Here is a 23,481-nt window from a genome sequence, read left to right as displayed (position 1 = left end):
TATTCTATTTCACTATCATTTGAATATATTCAATGAATTATTAAAAATAAATTTTAATATAATTAGATTTTTAAAAAAAACTTCAAAAAATTATATATATGAAGGACCCATGATAAAGTATCTGAGTACTTTGAATGAAGAGTCATTCAAATAAATTCTAAATTAAATATTGACAAATGAAAATTTTAAAAAATTAAAATAATCATTATTACTTTTAAATTAAATAAAACGATTTGAATTGAAAATGAGAAACACACAAAGGTGTATACAAAGCCAAGCTTTGAAATTGAGAGAAAAACTCTATCAATATAATTAAACTCAATGAATAATTGTTCTACAATGATAAAATTCGTCCATATATTGTTACAAAAATCAAATGATATGAAAAGATAACTTCCTAAATTATCTAATGCATAAAATAAGAAAAAAATCCGCCAAGCAAATCAAAGGACACGGAGTGGGGTCCGTGTAGGCTCGGTAATTTTCATCTTCGCGGATGACTGACACCGATCCCGTGTACAGGTCCGTGTAGACTCGGTCGTTTTTTAATGGTATTCGTTTGGCCTTCAAGCTCACTCCCATGCATCCCATGCAGCTTTCAAGCTCATTCCCATGCATCCCATGCATCACGACTCCTTCAAGGCTTGGAACCTTGCTTGCAAGCTCGTCTCGATCGCTCATGAGGCCATGCAATGCATCCTTGAATCTTCTTACAACCATTAGCACGTCATGCCCGACCAGATTCATATCATCACATATTCTTAATTATTCCAAAATTATAAGTAAATACTATTTTAGATTTTCAAGATGTAATTTTTACATTTTAAGAACATATTTATCAATTAATTGATATAATGAGTAGATAAATATCAACATCATATACTAAAATGTTTTATTCCACTCTTATATTGCTTAAATTAATTAAAATATATTCATATAATTCTATTTACACTCTTATATTGATTAATCAATTCAAATCCTTTCATATCATTGTATTTGTATTGTTATATTAGTTCAATTTAGTACTTAATCTGATAAATCATTGTTTCAAATTCTTATAATTTGATTTGATCTATCTTTTTTCGAACGAAATATTGTTTGATGGATCGGATCATGTCATGCGAAGATTAAAATATTTTTATTATTAATTTATTTTTTAGTTATATAGAATATGGGTTTACGTGCGGATGCACGTGCTTTTATGCTAATAAGTAAAAAAGATCATAAAAGACTACGCTTTTTCATAAGATGATTATATAAGACATAAATATGGTACATCCAGACAGACCAACATAAAATTTTGGTTCTTTATTCATTCAATAATTTCATTTGTCACATTATTTTTCCACGTGGTTTTCGATGATGCAATTATTTTAAATGTACATGTCATATGGCAAGAAAGAAAAAAAATCAAAGTGTTGCATTTCTGAAGTCTAAATCAAACAAGAAAACTGCCGCAAAAAATATCTAGTGAACCCATATTTGCGAGCCGTCCCTTCTTAGTTCAATTCTGTGAATGAAGATCAGAGACAGACTTTCTGGGACTGGCGTTTTCTTCAATCTAATTTGAATGAACAAGGGTCACAGTTTCGCTTGAATCGATGTACTCGTACTTTTCTCTGAGTTCGTAAAGCTTCAATTCACTACTATAGATGGATGGATCCATGTTAAACTCCTGAATACTGATATAACCTTGTAACATGCTAACTACCTCAGACATTGTAGGCCTGAGAGCTGGAGATGGACTAGTGCACAAGAGTGCGATCCTGATCATCTTCTCTGCTTCTTCCACATCAATGTATGGAAGCAATCTTGGATCCACTAACTCCATAAGTTTTCCTCTTTCCTGTAGAACAAGAGCCTGACAGATGCAAGAAGTAGCATAAGCATTCGTGAAACATGTTCAAACTTTCCATTCTTAGAACACATGATTTGTTCTTACCCAGTCAAGAAGACAAAAGTAACCATCACTGGGACGAAATCTGGTATTGTTCATTCCAGCAACAATTTCCAATGCAACGATACCGAAACTGTATACATCTGCTTTGTATACATCTGCTTTCCGCTGCAAATGGAAAAAAACAGGTATTTGCTGTTGTACCAAGAATTATAGATAATGTTAGCAGTGACTACTTATATCTTCTACATCGTGGATGCAAAGCATTTCCTTTGGTAACCAAATAAAAATGTACAAGTTTAATTATGTGGAATAGGATAAAGTCATCTACATTGAATTATATTCAGAATTTCAGATGTGAAGTTTTTGAAGGGAAAGGTACTTTACATTCATGCTAAGTTTCTGTTCCAAGGAAAAGAATATATACTTTTCAGGTTGTAGGTTAGTAACAGATACAGATTAATTACCAAAAAATAGAAAAAACTAACATCGGCACAAACAAAAGGAAAGAAACTCACATGGTTCCAGCGACTCTAGTGATGATGTGAGTGTTATCATCTTCTTCAAGTTTAGCTAATCCAAAATCTGAAATTTTCGGATTTAGATCTTTGTCCAGAAGAATGTTGTTCGCTTTGATATCTCTATGGACGATTTTCAAAGTTGATTCTTCATGCAAAAAAACCAAGCATTTTGCTATGCCAACTGCATATTTTTCGTCTGGTTGACCAATCCATATCCAATTGCCATTCTTCTGGTCCTATACTTGATAAGATAGACGCGATTATTACATGCTTCCATCAAAAGATACATGGTAAGTCAGGAATGGTTCTAGCGGTGGGCAAGGTAGGCGACTGTCCCAGCTGGATCGAAAAAAATGAAATTAATGTGTGATTTTCCTAGTGGAACTTCACCGCCTAAACTTTATTTGAGCTAGCTCCACCTTGCCCTCCATCTCCTAAATTCCTGATCAGCCACGGTATCAAGTATCAACATTTTGAAGACTTCCTTTACCGTATAGAGCACGAGCAAGGCTGTTGTTCTCCATGTATTCGTACACTAGTAGTAATTGGTTTCCTTCAATGCAGCATCCATACAGTTTGACAAGATTTGGATGCTGTAAACCAGATATTATCCCCACTTCATTTACAAATTCGAGGTTCCCTTGCTTTGATTTGGAAGAAAGCTGCTTCACAGCAATTACTGTACCATCCAATAACGTACCCTGAAGTTGAGAGTTAGATTATCTAACCTATATGTTCCACCTTCAATCAAACTTTTGACATCACATACCTTGTAGACAGATCCAAAACCACCTTCCCCAATTTTGTTTTCAGAATTGAAGTTGTTGGTGGCAGCTTTGATTTGCCTAAAAGTAAAGAAACCAGTACGCAAATCTAATCCTCTTAGCTCTGCAAAAGAGAAGGTTTGAGATGTTTAGCATTAAAAACCTTGTAAGTTTGGCATCTCCATCCAAACATACTGTAAGAAAGATTTAACAGAGGTAGTCACATGACCTTGTTCCCTTGAGATCTCGTCGCTACGGCGTTTCCGCCAAAAGAAACAGATAATTGCGAGAATGAGAAACAAGGCTACAAGGGCTGCTCCGATTCCGATTAATATCTTTTTTCTTTCATTAGATGGGGGCTTGAAATCTACATCACAGGAATACAGAATGAAACATACTGAAACCTTGTAGTTTCTTCTTTGTACTAGAAAATTCACATGCTAGAAAGTACCAGATTCCACTGAAATAGCAGATATCATAGGGCCATAAGTTCCCCGATTTGGTACAGCTGTTGATCCCTTCCCAGCATAATGAAATCTTATCTCCAGAGTTTTATTTATTATCGTCGTCTTAAATGTTTGTATCACGGTTTTTGTCAACTCCATTTGCCTCTTTCTCAATATCAAAATCCTTCATTTTTTGTTCACCCTGCACCAAATTACAGAATTGAGCCAAAATCACCTTAAAAAAAAAAAAACAAAAAAACCGAAGTCCGCAATTTATTCAGGCAGCACCTGAATATACACATCAAACATCCTTCTACCTAGACTTTGAAATGAACGGTTATCCCTGAAAACTATTTCTGCAAAGTGAAGTTTAACAGTGTAGTTTCCATTTGCTAAGCAACGTCCATAATAAGTGAGAGATATAGGAGAAAGGCGAGCAGTCATGTACAATTCTGAGTCATTTACTCTGACAACGGATGTATTTTTTGCTACGTAGTCACTAATGCTTGGATTACGGCCCCAAAAGTCTCCTGTACTACTTGTTCCCCAGTTTTCTCTAGAGCCGACGAATTTCGCAGGACCTGATGATTCTTCATCTCCTTCAAAAAAGGTGTCTCCAATCTTAATCCCACCACCACCACAATTAACATGGAACGAGTACCAATCTGTGAAAAAGAATTCAACTATCAGATAGAGTATGTGGGTAAAATTCAATCACTTTAACTAGGAACATGAGAGAGAGTTTATTACCCTTTGAACAAGGAGAACTTCTCAGGCATTTGTCAAGCTCTCTGAAGTTGGGATATATAGAGTCAAAAAATAGTTACAAGTGATTATTATGAAAAACTACATGAAACATCAAAACTTACATGGTTTTTCCTTCGTCATAGCCTCTGAACAAGTTCCTGATTATTTTAGAACAAGGAAATATAATAAGCATAAGGAAAACTTAATGATATCTTAAAGGTATAAGAGAACATGGCTCACAAAGTTTCCCGACAAGTTGAGGGCACAGAGGTCTCCGTGAAGTTATTGTAGGAAAGATCAAACTGGCTGCAACCAGCATGACAAAAATGAATGCCACTGTTTATCTCAATCAATTTTTTGACCATGCGGAATGCGGATAAATATCAATTACACGGATCAGAAAGCACAAATTCAACTTACTATCTCGTGTCTCTGTTCTTCATCCACTCATGAACTGACCCCGTAAGAAAGTTTTGCGTCAGATACCTAACCAGTAACACCAAATCAAACTTACTTAATAATCTATACATTTATTTCATAAATGTTAAAGAAGAACTATCAATAATGATAATACAAATATGCCAGATAAGATCCAGTGAAAGCAACACATATTCCATGGCAAACTGGACATCCATGAATTTAGTTCGGAGTGCCCCAGCTTTTCTATCAAAATTACAAGAACTAAATGCCATGCTTTCCCTTTCTTGGATTTGTTACAACAAAATTTTGAAACAAAATGTCCTATAATTTGAAAGAATGGATGGCACGGTGTTCAGTTACGTGTTTTGTAGGTTGTCTAGGCCTTCAATATCTGGAATCTCTCCTGTCAAGCTGTTAAAACTCAGATCCCTGCCATCAAAATTACAGGAGTTACATTATTAATGTTAATGTGAAATTCATAATGAACGAAAAAGATGAGCCAATGTTAATGTAACAGGACAGAAAGGGGAGTCTAGAATTTTAGAAGAAGGCATGAGAAACAATAATATCGAAAACTGTAACTTCAATTTTTTGACCCTGAACATCTTTAGATGAATCGAGTCAATTATCTAAAAGCACAAAGGAAATTATGCAAGTGACTAATGGCGAAAAGTGTAACAATGAGATCAAAATAAAAACATATGGACTGATATCAGATACGAACTAGGATGAAAGGTTACAATTCTTTCAAAGCTGACATATTTTGTAAGTATCCAGGAATTTCCCCAGATAAATTGCAGCTCCTTAAAATCCTGTGGCCAAAATACATGTCTTTTGAATTAATATTTCTCGGGAATGAAAGCTATCAAAATCTCCATATGGTTTTGGCATAATTATTGGTGCTCACAATCTATTCATCCCTGTCATATCTCTCAGCAATGGAAACTTGGAAGCTGCTCCATTCAAGTCACTGATTCTTCTGCATAGATAATCGTAATAATCACAATTCATGTTCCATAGTGAACAAGCACAAATAACAAATATAACTATACCGAATTGTAAAAGATACGTAGAAGATTTTTACTCACAGTTCAGTCAAATTCTTCAAAACTGAAATACTAGAATGAATTGGTCCTTCAAAACCACTGGCCTGCATCTCTCTTGTACCAATACAATCGATTAAGAAAATGTCTATAAATTTGGCATCATGAAATATTTCTGTTTAGCCAGAACTTACAACTTTTGGAGCTGTGTCCAACTTTGAAAACTAGGTATTTCTCCAGTGAAGCTATTGCTGCTTAGCCTACTGTATTATGAAATATATAAATTGAAAAAGATACAACATAATTATTTCTTCATTCCACAGAAATTGAACTAAAATACTCACAGTTCTGTCAAGTTTTTTAGATTATTTAGCTCCTTCGGCAACTCACCAGTTAGATTATTGTCGCTTAGGATGCTGCAATAGCCAAAAATAAGAAAGGCGTAATACCACCATCTGTGTAAAAATAATTCAAATTTCTATCTCAAATAAAATGTCTCACAGGTTCGCCAAGTTGATCAGTTTCCCTAGCTCTGCCGGAACGGTCCCATTAAATTGGTTGCTCTCCAGGCTCCTGAAGAACCTCAATAGGCTTCAAAACTAGAAAGGGACATGAAACTAAACTTATATGTGATACACAAAATATCCTTGTGTATGTCATGAGATTAAGTTTCTCACATATATACAAGTGTAGTAATGTTTCCCAAGTATTTCGGTATGGGGCCGGATAAGCGGTTTACAATGACAGACCTGCAGAAGCATCACTCTTGATGAAAATACGAAGATTAAATATCATCAGAGGGTGTGAAAATTTAAGCTTTGTTGAATCACACATGTATTCCAATTTGGTAGATGCCCATTCTGGAGGGATAGTTCCACTGAGATAATTGCGAGTAAGATCGCTGCAACCATCAGACGAAGTCCTTATCAGCGATTCAAATATCTAATTGTTTTGTCGAATAATAAACATTGAAATTCTAGATACATTGTCTTTAAATAGGGTAGCTTTGCCAGGGAAGGAGGGAGGACACCAGCTAAATCCTGTCCTTTAAGAAATCTGTTAGGAAAGAACCAGAGACTATCTCAGTAAACGACTATGTCAAGGTGAATGATTTTATGTATTACACAAAAATTATGGTATACAATTTGCACGCACGAGGAAATAAGTATTCCTGTAGATGCAAAATATAATTATCCTAGGATTGTCGAGCAAACAACCAATCAGAAAGCGCATTCTATGAGATTTGCACAGAGTTCAACAGTCAAAAGTGACTATTCAAGTTCAAAAGTCAGAACAACACTGTTAGAAAATGAAAAAAAAAAATCTTTCCTTCAGCCGGGAAAACCTACATATTTTGCACATGGCATGCTCCATCAGGGTATGAACAATTACAGATGACAGTATTATTGTACGACGGCATATCAACCCTTTGTGGCGTCGTCCAATTCGAGTTTCCATCACAAGGATCAAGGTTGAAGTCCCAGTCCTTTTTTCCCAGTTGATCAGCTATTTCAAGAAGAGCAATCTCTGCAAGATCATATCATTAAAGATGAATCGACGCACCTTCAAATAAGGAGGCTATCAAAAAAAGAGAAGTGCTTCAAATATCAGAAAGGGAAACTTACTTTCTTCCTCAGGGAGATTATTACCCTGGCCTGAAATGAATACTGCTCCCAAGCACAGAAAAATGATCAGTGTGTACCTGAAAGAAAGTAGGAGATCAAGAACAGTCGACATCTCCTGTTACTCTAAAACTCATAAATCGGATGCATGCAAGCGACATTATATACGACCAAGATGAGTCAGAAAGTTTAGTATTATATTATTAACGTAACAACGCGTGGGACCTTCAGTGATGCTGTAAGATGTTTACATTGTTTGTCCCCAAAGACATTTAGATAAGAACTTGATTCTGTTTCTAGATATTCATTGACTTAAGCACATCATGATTTAGCTGTTAGTTGTGTGTATAGATAGATTTGATGCAAGCGACATTATATGTCGACACCGACGTTGTTCAACAATCAGATAATCATCAAACAACAAGTCTCGTAGTAAAATATAAACCAAAACCAGTTTATATCATAAATATCATAAAAACTACATCGTGTTTACAAAATAAATACTTAAAATGATAAAAATCTGCGAAAGTGTTTTACCACTTTAAATAAATAAAATCTAAAAGAACATAAAATTAATTAAACTTCTTCATCCATCTTGTTACCATCTCCAAAACTGATCTTGTTCATGTTCTTCGATTTTCTCTTCTCACTTATTTGGGAAGGGTATATTAAGGGACGAAGGATATGATTGTTACTCAACAAATGGGGCCGTTCGAGTATATACATACCAAACATACATGATTTTCGAAACATTCATACCATGCATAACATATTTCATATTACTTGTCATAAAAATAACGTAAGCATATCTTGACATACGCACTGAGATTCCTCTATCTTCCATGGTTTACTGATTGATACCAGTTCATAATTTTTACTCTTCTAAGAGGTCTTCTAAGAGGACGAGACCATATAACGGATACAATCCTACTATGTAAATGCCATAACATATCTTATTTGAGATTCTCGTCCATATCCAATTGAATACTTACAGTACCAAAACATAAGGTACTTTCAACACAACACAAAATAAATTACTCATGCTCAAACGAAACTTTCGAAAACAGAAACAATTCATATACAAACTATTTTAAAACATAAGCTTAATTAAACCAGCAAGTGTGCCAAATTGTATACAAAAACCCACTTAACTTATTATTGCTTGAAGAATTCGAAAACCACATAAAATTCATGCAAACAGCACTTAGAAAACACAATAGCACTTCAATTGGTCGCCTTGCAGAATTCTTTGAGACTTTTTGAACCATTGGATCAGAAAAAAGCTTTCCCATTATGTTCAAAGTAAGTCAACTAATTTATGAACGGTGAATATCAGGTTTGGAGGTTCTTTTGACCTGTTTATAGGCAAAAAACCATAGGTATGCTGTTCTCGGCTATAATCTAAACAGTTTTATTGAGAATGATATATACGAAGAAATAACTGTTTGATTTGGTCGAATACTGGATATGTTATTCAAAACATATGAAATCATATTTGGAAAGGTGAATATTGTATTTTGAGCACTCTAACGATGAAAATAATTTTTCGAACGTGAACAACACTTCGATGACTGCAATAGCACTTGGGAGAGGATTTTCGAAAAACATCAGAGAGCAAAAATTCAAAAATTTGAGATCTTGAGAGGTGGGAGATTTCGAGTGGGGGTGCTGCCCTTTTTATAGGAGTGTAGATGTTATCCAGCTCACGTATTATCCCCACGTTTAAACTTTAAATTAAAGTTTGAATTTAAGATAGATTGTAATCCAATATTTGAATTTTGGATAGATCATAATCTCTTTACCTATCATTTGTGGGCCATTTCGAAAATTACATCCCTTGAAAACTGGGATTTGAAACCTTCATGCCCAAGTTTCTATATTTGATAGACCTTTTATTTTCAGTACACGTTTAATTCATGCATTCTAAAAATTCAAAATTTTCCAATGGAATTTTCGGATTCTTGATGATAATTGCCCTCAAAATAGGATTCTTGATTTTCTTGATATTCTTCTCTATCTTGATAAGCAAATCTTGGTTTTCTTGATCTTCTTGGGCAGAGACTCTTGATTTCTTGCTAGGAATGTTTTGAAATTCATGCATCTCCTTAACATGTAGGCCTTTATTTATCATCTTGGTATTACATGTATATATATAAATGATAATTATATTATCTATTCATATATATATATATATATATACATATAAACACATGAACCAAAAATAAATACCACAAGACATCAATTTCTGTCAACATAAATATAATTGAATGATAACTAATAAAATGAATTAAATCCTATTAACTTAACATGGACAATGACTAAAAAACAATTACCACAAAGAAGAAAAAACAAGGTGAAAATAATATAAAAAAACGAATGTCGCGAAGAAGAAAAAGAAAAGCATGGAGAAAACAATAAAAAAAACGAAAAAAAATGATAAAACAAGTGAAAAAAGAATACAAAGGTAATACTTAACTTAACATGGACAATGACTAAAAAACAAATGCCACAAAGAGGAAAAAACAAATGCCACCACCTCATATTTATTCCATTTTATTTTGTATATGTCATTTATTTTACGAAAAGTGGCAGATAAACAGAGAAAAGTTAGATGAGACTCATCGTCTTCCTTTACTTTATTAAGTACTGTAGAAACAATAAACCAGCAGCATAATACTCACTTTTGGCATAGCTAGTGAGTATTCGAGGTGAGTTCTTGGATTTCTTACTTGAATTGAGAATTTATGTCATAAGTGGATTTTTTTTATGTGTAGACTCATGTTTATGAGAACGTCTATCTAATAAATATCTAATAATATGTTAAAATAAAAGAATTCTTCAATACCAGTTATATAATAATATTGCAATTTTATGAAGTTAGCGCTAATGGAGAATTTTTATCGTAATACTTGATTTGTGGTGAAACAAAGAATCAAAGTAGTAAAATTAATTAGAATAACATAATATTAAATCATTAAATAATTAAATAATGAGGTCTTCTTTGGACAAGTTTTGTAATTCGAATTCTGATAGTCTTTGTGCTAAGAATATTAAAATGATAATCAATGATAATTGCTTCCACTTAGTTTAACAGATTGAAGAAGGCAAAAATTTATGTGAGACGGTCTCACAGGTCGTATTGTGTGAGATTATTTGGGTCATTCATGAAAAAATATTACTTTTTATGCTAAGAGTATTACTTTTTATTGTGAATATCGGTAGGGTTTACCCGTTTCACAGATAAAGATTCGTGAGACCGTCTCACAAGAGACTTACTCATTGAAGAATCATAGAAAATAAATTAGTAGATATATTTGGATTATCGAATGAGAAACTGAAAAAAAAATATATGAAATTGTGCATATTTCATCCAACATCGAAGATATCAATTTTGGATAATCAGAAATAAGATATGTTGCGACCGAGTAACATACGACATGTATCTGTGTCGACTGAAAATATGTGTCTCTATGCATTATTTGTTCAGTTGATTTGGCATACATGACATTCATGATTGGTAGATCGATGTATAAAATAAATATTTTGTTAACATACATCATTTTATTCATACATCGATACACGACATGCACGTTGAGATATGATCCTTGGATACCTTTATATCATTGGATTTTGATTCTGGGGTTTGTGAGCACGATTCTATGTTTGACATTATGTGGCCTTTAAAAACATAGTCATATGTGACCTTTATGATTGATTGGTTGAGATTTGGAATTTGATGGCGCTTTGCTGAAGCTATCATATGGATATTCCCTTATACTTGACTGAGGCCGGTGTGCCAGCTCGATCATTGATTTGATAGGGATTCGATTGGTTCCGATACTTGCTCAGTGGATGGGCGTTTGACCTGATATCTTCACGACATGCATACATTGCATATCATATATCATTGTGTAGATACATGTTGTATATATTATGGTTGTTCTATACAGAGCTTTTGCTCATCCCCAAAGGGGGCTGTTGTTGTCTTTGTGTGTGGACAATGGCAGGTACTCCACGTTATCAGGAGACTGGAGATGGTACTTCTGGAGGGAGTCACATCTGAGTTGAGGTTGAGTGGTCTATCCCAGTGTATATATGTATCTATGTACCGGGGCATGTCCTGAGGATATGAGTTGATTGTATGTAATTGATTTTGATTATGTGTGGACATATTTTCTGATTTGATATGTTTAGAGAGACTTTATTATATACTATTTTTAGTATTATAATTATAGTTGACACATTTTGGGCTCATTGTAAAGAAAAATTTTACTCGTTTTTCGCTGTAATTAATTAACTCTAATCAAATTGCATTGTAATAACGATTATGAGTTAAGGGCCTCACACGGTATGATATCAGAGCTAGTGTGGACGCCGTACATTATGACGCGTTTTAAAGCCGTGAGACCTCAGACCAAAGCGGACAATATCACAAGTGGGCTAAGCCATGACAGTTGGTATCAAAGCCGAACTCTCCTAGTACGGTGTGGTTCGGGGACGAACCAAGCGGAAGCTGATGGTCATGTGAGGCCTATGGCCGAAAAGGGCGGGGAGTTATCGCCGGTGCCATGAGGTTGCACGGATAATAAGCAGCTCCTGACAGGCTTCTAGGCCGAGGGAACATGAATGAACCGATCTTACACCGGAAGCAGAGGGATTCCGAAACTGTTCAGGTATGAGACTTTGCAGTTTAAGAGGCTTAAAAGATTTGATATGTACTACTCATATCAAGAAGGTGCATCTTCTTTTCGGTAGCTCATCACATAAGAACTTTAAAGTTAAGCGTGCTTGACTTGGGGCAATTTTGGGACGGGCGATCCCCTGGGAAGTTTCCTAAGTTACGTATGAGTGGAGACATAAGCACGCTGAAAAGACTCGTCTTGGTACAGTGGGGACCAGTCGTCGAATCTGGGGCAATACAAATTGAATAACCAAAAAAACCTTACTTTCCCCGGGGAGATTAAAATCACTCGGTGCTAAAACAATTCAATCTTTCAAGCTCAGAAATATTATAGTACATGAACCTGTAATGTCTCTGGGATTTTAGGAACAGTAGGCATTTTTCTCTTAGTCTGAGATTCAGTAGCCACAGAGACAAATTTATTACAGCATAGATATATATATATGCATGAAGATGAGACATTCATTTAAGATAGACTACAGACAAGGGGACAGACATTGAATAAGATGGATCCTTCAGTGGTTTCCTCTTAAATGCGAGATGTTTACTTACTACCATTTTATTCTTTTACCCCACAGCCCATACGCATGCCACTACAAAAAAAAAAAAAAAAAGGGACTAGCGACGGTTTTGGGCGAAGCGACGGTTTCTCAATAACCGTTATAAATTAGCGACGGTTAGGTTGAACAAGACCGTCGCTATTTAGCAACGGTTTACTTAAGCGACGGTTAGATAGAGACCATCGCTAATTTAAGCGACGGTTTTATACACACCGTCGCTAATTTAAACGACAGTTTAACTTAACCGTCGCTGAATAAAAGCGACGGAAAAACCGTCGCTATATGAAGCGACGGTTTTGAAAAACCTGTCGCAATATATAGCGACGGTTTTTGACAAGACCGTCGCTATATATAACAATGGTTTTGGGAAAAACCGTCGCTATATGAAGCGAAGATTTTCCAAAAAACCGTAGCTTAATGTAGCTACGGTTTTTATAATCTATCTAATAAAAAAAACTCATTCATGATTTACAAAAAAAAAAAATCATCTATTCAAAATTACAATTTAATCTCTCACCAATTTTTACAATTATGGTATGATTTTTATTTAAATATAATCAATGCATTATGAATCTTCATTATTTTTTTATAATTATGATATTACCTTTATTTGAATATAAATCAAATTAATTATAAAACAAGATTATAAGTTGCATGTGAAATGTCACTAGTTTTAATTAAGATTTTGACATAGACGGGGAAAAACATAAATTTAATGCAATCTCTAACTAGGGTGGGCAAGGGTCGGGTTTTTTGGGTTTCGGTTAGTTGGTGTCAAGTACCCGATTTGATCGCGTAATGTTTTTGCTACCTGAATTGACTCTAGTGACTACCCGACTAGTCAGGTGTGACGCCCCAAACTTGCAACGTAATCATATAATATGTGACGTAATATGCATAAAAAATTTGTTCGACACCATAATTAATGATGTATATACGAAACAATAGTGCAATCAACGCTATTTAAATCAGTGTAGCAATAACAATATAATAATTATATAACACATAACTCAAATACGACAATACCTATAATATCTCTATCCACCGTCAACTACAAGCTTCTTTTGACTAGACAAACCTAGTCATTCATCTCTATCATGTATCAGCATTAGTCTTGTAATTCGTGCAACAGAAACATGCCACGAAAGATAAACATATACAACAAATGTCATCGTAATATATAACAATTATATTAATAACAATGTAACATAACTGAAACATAACATAAATATTTCATGACTCATATCTGAACATCTATTCGTTATTTATGGACAACGACTGATATCATAACGTACAAATAATATCAATAGACGATGCTCCCCTGCTACTTGACAAACAACATAAACAATATATTGATCTCCTACTAATGCGACAAACAACATCAACAATATGTCTTTCCCTTATTACTGCGACAATAGTAACAACAAATCGTTACCCAATAACCGACAGCCAACAATATAAACAATAATAAACAACACATAATATCAAATCATCTCTTTTCGGTGATTTACCATCGTTTAATGTAATAGTATTCATCAATACTAAACAACAATATATTCTTTTACGTCATAAATATATATTCTACAACAAAAATAGTAACATTAAATCGCTGCTTAATAACAGACAACCAACAACATCAACAATAATAAACAACACATATAAGATCAAATAACTCATTTCTGGTTCTTTACCATCGTTTAATGTAATAGTATTCATCAATACTAAACAATAACATATTTTTATGCGTCAACACGTATTTGATAATCGAGTATATTTATATATAGCCTCGAGATCAAAGAAATGGTCAAATTATATAATTTGACATTTTCTTTGATCCCGAGGCTTGTGGCGCATTTATATAATTTAACAATAATTATCATGTCATTGTCATCATATCAACACAATCATAACATCAATATTCAACATCAAATTGCCGAAAAAAAAATTCAACAAAAATATAAACTCAATTATAAATATTAATCGTTCAACAATTAATATTCTGATGTATTTACTTCACGATATAACATCAGTTACATCTTAAATAATTAACTTCAAATAATATATTATATGAAAACTTCTGCTAAACTACAAAGAATCTGTATCAAAATATATAATATATCTCGTAGACTCCGAATATATAATTTGATTAAACAGTAACTGTGGGGACCCGGACGCTAATTCATTTCTTAATCATCTTTGGGAATAATTAGATCAATTAATAAACATGGTCTAATTTTATTTTTTTAAATACAAGAGTACGCAACATATGAAATAACTCTTATTTCATTTACAAGATCAATATCCAGATCTAAGTACAAGTCATGTACAAAAGTAAATTATAACAACTACTGTTCATTCACTACATGTCCGGTAATGAAACAGATCTTAAACTAGCCCTCTCTCGTCCTCGTCTTGACCCTGATCATGTCCCACCTGTTGTCATGCACACATACAAACAAGACAACAACCGGATAACTCCGGTGAGAAATACATTCCCAGTATAAATCATGTATACATGCAATCATATAGGCAGATATAAAAGCATCAAACAAATATCAATAACATATATCAAATCTGAAAGACATGAATCGATATAAAACTATCAATCAAACTCTGACTCACAATCTCTGACTCGACTCTTTCCTAATCTAGGGATCTCGATCTGAATAAGAACATAACACCCACCTACTCTCCCGATCGTGGTGGTGGTACGTTCTCATTCACGGACTCTGGTCCTCTCTGTATCAAATCTCGGTGATAGGAGCTGCTCTTCTCCTAAGCAACATCGATACGACCAAACGTCCGGTGTCTTGGCGACTCAGCCGAAGACTTGGCACATCAGCCAATGACTAGGCACATCAGCCCATAACTCTACATATCACATATGCTTAACTATAAATGTCACGCCCCGAGACCGGGGTTGGTCGACACCGGCGTTGTTCATCAATCACACAATCGAAAAACAACCAGCCTCGTAGCACAGTATAAACCGAAACCAGTTTATTTCATAAATTCGCAAAATTTGAACATTTGTCTTTACAACGGAAAATAAATAAATGCGGAAACGTCTTACAAATAAAAAAAAATACGAAAATTCTAAATCCGAATACTACAATTCTCGAAATTTATCACTAGCCCCAGAATTGTTCTGACTCTTCTTCCACAACCTGCTCTTCGGATTTATCTGGGGAGGGGAGTAAGAGGTGAGTATTTTGGGAAATACTCAGCAAGTGGGGGCCGTTCGAGTACACAACAACATGCATATAAAATTTCGAAATACATGCACACACCATGCATATTTTGACTCATACCACATTCGTATCATTGACCTGACACTGAGATTCCTCTACTTTCAATGGTTTACTGAATTCAGTCCCCAATTTTTATTCCTCTAAGGGGGCGAGGCCGAATCGGTTATATCCCCACCGTATAAGGGTCATATCATAGTTGGGATTCCCTCCCATATCAAGTTGAATTCTCACAGTATCAACATAAAACCCATGCAGCAATCATAACCAGAAGGGGGGGTAGAAGAAGAATTGTACTCGACCGAAATTTCAAAAAACGAAAATGCATACACCGAAATTACACATTTAAAACAAGCCCACTTACCTTAAATTCTTGAGGAGCAAAACGTGAAAACCTCGGGATTCTTGCACTGGAATTTCGAAAATTCCTCTTCGGCGACTGAACTGCGGCAGCGCTTCGTGGCTCTCGAGAATCCTAAGAAAACTAGGGGAGAAACTCGAAAAATTGGAGTAGAAAATGGTGTGAATTTTCGAGTTATAGGCCCTCCTATTTATAGGGGTTGACTGCTATCTCGATCGAGTTTATCCGCGCGTTTGAATTGAATCAAATCTTCATCTAGAATCGTGATCTAAATCTAAATATTTATCTTTGATCCTGGATGATAAATTTCGAAATCTTGATATCCTTCCCTTGAATAAATTTCGAAATTATGCCATGTCCAGCCTGAAAAATTTTGACTTTTGTGTCTAATTTCTAATATTCGGTAGACTTTTTATTTCCCAATTATATTTCTTAAATCCCAATATTTCCCTACCTAAACTCGAAATTTAGTGGTATTTTTCCAAGATAAGATTTGATAATTTTTTTTTTAAAATCCTGGTAGTTAAACTTTTAAATTTTTCCCAAGCCTGTATTTTATCGTGCAGACTTTTCCCTATATTTCATCAATTTCGAAAATCCTCCCTATCCTTCAATATTTTCGAAAATCCTATGATATCTACTTCAAGATTTGTAATCCAAGATTGAATTATCTTCCTGCTTAAATCTTTATCCAGGTATATCAAATCTTAGATCTATATCCGGTATAATTCTGCATATCTCAAATTCCGAAATATACACGATATTATTTAAATTCTTGAGTTCCAAATAATGCTCAAGATAAAATTATCCATTCCATTTCGAAAATCTTGCAAATCTTGGTACAAAATATTATCATGATAAAATCTAAAATCCTGGATTTTACATCCCTCTCTCCTTATGGGAAGTTTCGTCCTCGAAACTTGGGTTGACTAGTTCTATGAAGAGGTAAGGGTATTGGTTCCTCATCCTTTCTTCCAGCTCCCATGTGGCTTCTCTTTCAGTCCATTGCACCTTGACGTAGGGAATGATTCGTCGCCTTAGTACTTGGTCTTTGGTGTCCACGATCCTGATGGGAACTTCTTCGTACTTCAGCTCTTCTCCCAAGTTACTTTCGATTATGATCGGTTCTACTTCCAACACGTGGCTTGGATCCGAGATGTATTTCCGTAGTTGGGACACGTGGAAAATATTATGAATTCTTGACATGTTTGGCGGCAGTGCCAATCTGTATGCCAGTGTACCCACCTTTTTCAGAATTTCGAAGGGTCCTACATAACGGGGGTTCAGCTTCCCAGCTTTGCTGAATCGGACAACTCCTTTCATAGGCGAGACTTTTACGTAGGCCTTATCGCCCACGTTGAATTCCACTGGCCTTCTTTTCATACCTGCCCAACTCTTTTGTCGGTCTTGAGCTGCCTTGAGTTTTTCTCGGACAACTGTAACCTTGTCTACTGTTATCTGTACGAGCTCGGGTCCTACTACTGCTTTTTCTCCCACTTCATCCCAATAAAGTGGTGATCGACATTTCCTTCCATAAAGAGCTTCGTATGGGGCCATTCCGATGCTGCTGTGATAGCTGTTGTTGTAAGCAAACTCAATTAAAGGTAGATGAGTGCTCCAATTGCTACTGAATTCAAGAGTGCATGCTCGCAGCATATCTTCCAAAGTTTGGATGATTCTCTCCGTTTGTCCATCGGTTTGAGGATGATAGGCCGTACTTAGGGTTACTTTCGTTCCCATGGCCTCTTGAAAGCTCTTCCAAAAGCGCGAGACGAACCTTGGGTCTCTGTCAGACAGGATGCTCACTGGTACTCCATGAAGTCTTACAATATTGTCTATGTACAGTGTAGCTAATTTGTCCAGATTGTAGTTCATACGGACGGGTAGGAAGTGTGCAGATTTTGTAAGTCTATCTACAATTACCCATATTCCGTCCTGATCTTGCCTTGACTTTGGTAATCCTACCACAAAGTCCATGGAGATATGGTCTCACTTCCACTCAGGTATCTCCAACGGTTGCAATAATCCTCCGGGTCGCTGGTGCTCTGCTTTGACCTGTTGACAAACCTGACACTTAGAGACGAATACTGCCACATCTCTTTTCATTCCGTTCCACCAAAAATTCCTCTTAAGGTCTCTGTACATTTTTGTACTGTCTGGATGGACTGAAAACTTGGACTTGTGTGCTTCTGATAGTATTTCTTGGCGAAGGTTATCGTTGTTCGGTACGCACAGTCGTCCATTCATCCAAAGGACTCCCTTGTCATCAATTTGTAGATCTTGAGACTTCCCCCTTTCGACTTGCTCCTTAAGTTTCTTTAGCTCGGGGTCTCGGTCCTGATTTAACTTGACGGTCTCCTGTAGACATGGCTGGGCCGAGAGGGAAGCTAGAGTGATCTTGCCTCTATTTTTCCGACTCAGAGCATCGGCCACTTTGTTCGCTTTACGTGGATGGTAACTTATAGTCAAGTCGTAATCCTTCAGTAGTTCGATCCATCGCCTTTGCCTCATGTTTAGTTCTTTTTGGGTGAACAAGTACTTGAGGCTTTGGTGATCTGTGAAAATTTCATACTTGGCGCCATAGAGGTAGTGCCTCCAAATTTTTAAGGCAAAGACAACTGCTGCTAACTCAAGATCATGCGTAGGGTAGTTCTTTTCGTGCAATTTCAACTGCCTTGACGCATAGGCGATCACTCTTCCCTCTTGCATGAGTACGCATCCCAGACCTTCCTTAGATGCGTCACTGTAGATGGTGAATTCCTTATCATCAGTAGGTAAGATTAGCACTGGCGTGGATGCAAGTTTTTCTTTCAATGTCTGAAAACTTTTCTCGCAACCTTCGTCCCAGATGAACTTGGAATTCTTCTGAGTGAGCTTAGTCAGTGGTATAGCTATGGAAGAAAAACCTTCGACGAACTTCCTGTAATAACCTGCCAGTCCAAGAAAGCTCCTGATGTCTGTGGCGTTCTTAGGTTTTGGCCACTCTGTAATTGCCTCAACTTTCTTGGGATCCACTGATACTCCTGCTTCCGAGATCACATGTCCTAAAAAGGATACACTCTTAAGCCAGAACTCACATTTCTTAAACTTAGCATATAGCTCTTTCTCCCTCAGTGTCTGTAGTGCAAGGCGGAGGTGCTCTTCATGTTCTTCCTCGTTGGGAGAATAAATGAGGATGTCATCAATAAATACCACTACGAACCGGTCCAGAATGGTTTGAACACTCTGTTCATTAGGTTCATAAAGGCTGCAGGCACATTGGTCAACCCAAAAGGCATCACTGTGAACTCATAATGCCCATATCTTGTCCGAAAAGCTGTTTTGGAGATATCTTCAGCCCTGAACTTCAGTTGGTGGTATCCAGTCCTCAGATCCAATTTAGAAAAGACTGCGGCTCCCTTGAGCTGGTCAAATAGATCGTCTATTCTCGGAAGAGGGTACTTGTTCTTGATAGTGATCTTGTTCAGTTCCCTATAGTCGATGCACAATCTCATACTCCCATCTTTTTTCTTCACAAAGAGTACTGGCGCTCCCCATGGGGACACACTAGGTCGAATTTGCTTTTTGTCCAGCAATTCTTGGAGTTGCTCTTTTAGCTCCTTGAGTTCAGCTGGCGCCATCCTATAAGGTGCTTTAGAGATTGGTGCTGCACCAGGAACCAGATTAATTTTGAACTCAACTTCGCGGTCCGAAACTGTCCCTGGGAGTTCTTCTGGGAAAACATCCGGGAACTCACATACTATTGGGATGTCTTCTATCCTCATTTCGACTTCTCCTTGCACTTCGTTGATCATTGCTAGGTATATATATGTCTTCTCCATATTTCATGGCCTTCCATGCCTGGGAAGCGGAAAGGAGTGATTTCCGTTTCTTGGATTTACCATGATACACGATCTCTTTCTGATTTGGGGTTCGGAGCTTAACTCTTTTCCCCTTACAGTCCATTATTGCATGGTTTTTGTCTAACCATTCCATCCCTAGAATGATGCCGAAATCGACCATAACCAATTGTATCAAGTCGGCACTGAAAGTCTGATTAGCGATACCGATCTTACAATCCTTGTGAATTTCATGAGTTTCTATGGTCTTACTCATAGGTGTGGTTATCCGAAAAGGTTCAGTTAGAGATTCGGGCTTAAGTCCTAATTTCTTAGCAAACCTTTTAGACACAAAAGTGTGTGTAGCACCACAGTCAAACAATGCATAAACAGGTACTTTTTGAAGTAAGATGGTACCTGATACGACTTCATTGGCGTCGTCCGCCTCTTCTTGGTTCATAGCGAACACCCTGACATTAGGCTTATTCTCCTTTGGTTTGTTGGGGTTAGCTTCCACATTCGGCCCAGTTCCCTTGTTGGGCCCAGCTGCTTGGTTGACGGCCGTAGGACAATCTGCGATCCTGTGCCCTGCTTTCCCACATCCGAAGCACGCACTACTGGGTCTTCGACATTCCCCGGGGTGTCTGAAACCGCACTTCGGGCATGGCTTGGGTCCTTGATGGTTGGCCGCTGAGGTTTGCCCTGAGGAAGGTCCGCCTGATTGGTTTGGCTTTCTGAACTTCTGACCGCCCTGAGAAGACTGATCGGCATGAGGTCGCTTGTTCTTATTCTCTCCCTCCCTGCGGTGGATGTCGGTTTCAGCTCGGATAGCTGCGCCCATAAGATCTGCAAAATTGGCAGGCTGATAAACTGCTAAGGCTGACTGGATTCTACTGTTTAATCCTCTCTTGAAGCGGTGCAGCTTCAAAACTTCGTCCGCCATGATGGCCGGAGCATAAGACCCAAGTGCATTAAACTGGGAGGTGTATTCCACCACTGACATGTCTGGAGCTTGAGTGAGATTTTCAAACTCACTTAACTTATGCAATCTGACCTCTGCCGGATAGTACTGTTTCAGAAATGTTTCTCGGAAGTTTCGCCATGTGATTGGTCCAGCAGCGATCATGGCTGGCAAGACTGATTCCCACCATTTAGCTGCTCTATCTTCCAGGAAAGGCACAATCACATCTACTTTGAGTGCCTCGGGAACTTCCAAAAGCCTTAACTGAGTCTCGACACTCTTTAGCCAACTCTGGCCAACTTCGGGATCAGCGTCCCCTCTGAATATCGGACATCTGTTCTTTCGGAAGGATTCATAATGAAATTTGATTCCATTCGGTGGTGGTGGTGGAGTGGTTGATTGGCATTTGGGTTTCCCAACCCTTGCAGTGTTGCCGCCACTATGGTGGCTATGGCCATAAGATCAGCTCGGCTTAGATTAACTGCAGGCGGTGGTCCATTCTCCTGTCGATTCTCCTGTCTCTCTTCGCGATCGGCATTAGCGTAACGCGGGTTGCGGTTTTGCCTTGGGGGTCTGCCAGCCATTTCCTACATTCGCAAGTTCTAAAAATTGGTACGAGTAGGTTTCATGCAATAGATTGCGCAGAAGTAAATTGAAATCAATGGAACAAATAAAATATTTTATTGATTTCTCAAACAGGAAAATAAATGAACATGACCAATCTAAATAAATAAATGTACTGAAGAAAAGAAAACGTAGCAACAATGGGAATAAACTACTAAGGATGATTCACTAAAATGCTCTAATCCGCTATCTCTCCATTCCCCTCGGCCACGTCAGGTAGGGCTTCTTCCTCCTTGGGATCCTCAGGCACCTCTGGGTCTAAGAACTCTGCAAGCTGCATCTGAAGACTCTGATTTTCCGATTCCAACTCAGCAATCTCTTCCCTGTGGGTCAGAATCTTTCCTATCGCGTCATTCAATTCATTTCTTGCGTGTGCGCAGTTTGCTTCATTCTTCTGGATGAGCTCCTTCTCCTTTGTTTTCCTTTCGTCTACCTCCTTGGATAGCCTTTGGTTATTCTCAGATAATTGCATGATCACATTCCAGGATTCTTCAATTTTTTTCTTATCCCTCAGTCGGGCTTGACGGGCTTCAGACAGTTCTATGGTGCGTCTATCCACTTCCTCCTTAGCTTGCTTGGCTTGACTCATCGTTATTTGTAATGACTCTCGCAGTTCACAGTTATGTTCTTTAACGAGCTCGAACATTTGGAAGACCTCGTCAATTCTTTTCTCTGCTGCCTCCAGTTTGGTAGTCGGATTTTCCACTTGTTGTCTCCTCTCAAGATTACTAGCTCTCAGCCTCCTGATAGTCCTATCCTGGTGTCCTATAGCCAATTTCTTTAAATGTATAGCAGCCTGAGCGCGCGTGCGATGCTGGTGGTAATCCAACTGAATAGTCTCCCAATGGGTAATCGGGGTTACTTTCTTACGAGCAGTGACACGAAAACGAGCCATTTCCTGAAAAAAATAAAAAGAAAATGCTCAGAATATCACAAATAGGACAGAATAAAACTTTCAAGGTTATATAGAGTCAAATATACAAAATTATTCAAAATTTTCGGAAATTTCCAAAATTGGAAAGTTTTGAGATAGACACATGGATTCGAAGCATATGTCGAGAGAATTCCAGAACAGTTGACGGAATCTAATTCGGAGTTTCCTATGAAAAGTTATAAGGGTTACAAAACTTTCCTAAAACGGCAAAAACGATGTTTCGGAGGTCTAAACGAAGGATTTTCGCGATTTGGACCCCTACCTCACGACTTTAGGGTCGTGAGTCTCGATCGTTGGGCCGTTTCGGAGGGAATAGCGTCGGTCCCGATTAAAAATTCGTCCGAAAATTTTTCGTTTTTTTTTTCCGAAAAAAAAAATCTTTTCCCACTTGGATTATGAACCTGGCGGCTCTGATACCACTTAAATGTCACGTCCCGAGATCGGGGTTGGTCGACACCGGCGTTGTTCATCAATCACACAATCGAAAAACAACCAGCCTCGTAGCACAGTATAAACCGAAACCAGTTTATTTCATAAATTCGCAAAATTTGAACATTTGTCTTTACAACGGAAAATAAATAAATGCGGAAACGTCTTACAAATAAAAAAAAATACGAAAATTCTAAATCCGAATACTACAATTCTCGAAATTTATCACCAGCCCCAGAATTGTTCTGACTCTTCTTCCTCAACCTGCTCTTCGGATTTATCTGGGGAGGGGAGTAAGGGATGAGTATTTTGGGAAATACTCAGCAAGTGGGGGTCGTTCGAGTACACAATAACATGCATATAAAATTTCGAAATACATACACACACCATGCATATTTTGACTCA

At 37.1% G+C, this 23,481-nt stretch overlaps 1 protein-coding gene and 1 pseudogene across 1 annotated transcript; both read right to left on the bottom strand.

Annotated features, from left to right (window-relative positions):
• Window positions 1-1,285: 1,285 nt before the first annotated feature.
• LOC142533868 (putative LRR receptor-like serine/threonine-protein kinase At1g07650) lies at window positions 1,286-7,638 on the bottom strand (annotated as a pseudogene).
• Window positions 7,639-20,042: 12,404 nt separating this feature from the next.
• LOC142537811 (uncharacterized) lies at window positions 20,043-21,673 on the bottom strand. The gene is made up of 2 exons (XM_075643302.1): window positions 21,510-21,673; window positions 20,043-21,423 (listed from the first exon to the last, which is right to left on the bottom strand). Exons 1-2 carry the CDS (start codon window positions 21,671-21,673, stop codon window positions 20,043-20,045), a joined length of 1,545 nt encoding a protein of 514 aa, XP_075499417.1.
• Window positions 21,674-23,481: the final 1,808 nt, after the last annotated feature.

The sequence above is a fragment of the Primulina tabacum genome, chromosome 2, assembly GCF_025594145.1.
Source record: "Primulina tabacum isolate GXHZ01 chromosome 2, ASM2559414v2, whole genome shotgun sequence".
Lineage (NCBI taxonomy): Eukaryota > Viridiplantae > Streptophyta > Magnoliopsida > Lamiales > Gesneriaceae > Primulina > Primulina tabacum.
Note: the sequence above shows the minus strand (reverse complement) of the source record. Positions and strands in the feature narration are given on the sequence as shown.

Bases quoted from the DNA above. Each gene is read 5' to 3' on its own strand.
- LOC142537811 (XM_075643302.1), bottom strand. From the start codon at position 21,673: ATGGCTGGCAGACCCCCAAGGCAAAACCGCAACCCGCGTTACGCTAAT. The intron at 21,424-21,509 runs GTTGGGAAACCC...CCGAAAGAACAG, and splicing joins GTGGCGGCAACACTGCAAGG to ATGTCCGATATTCAGAGGGG.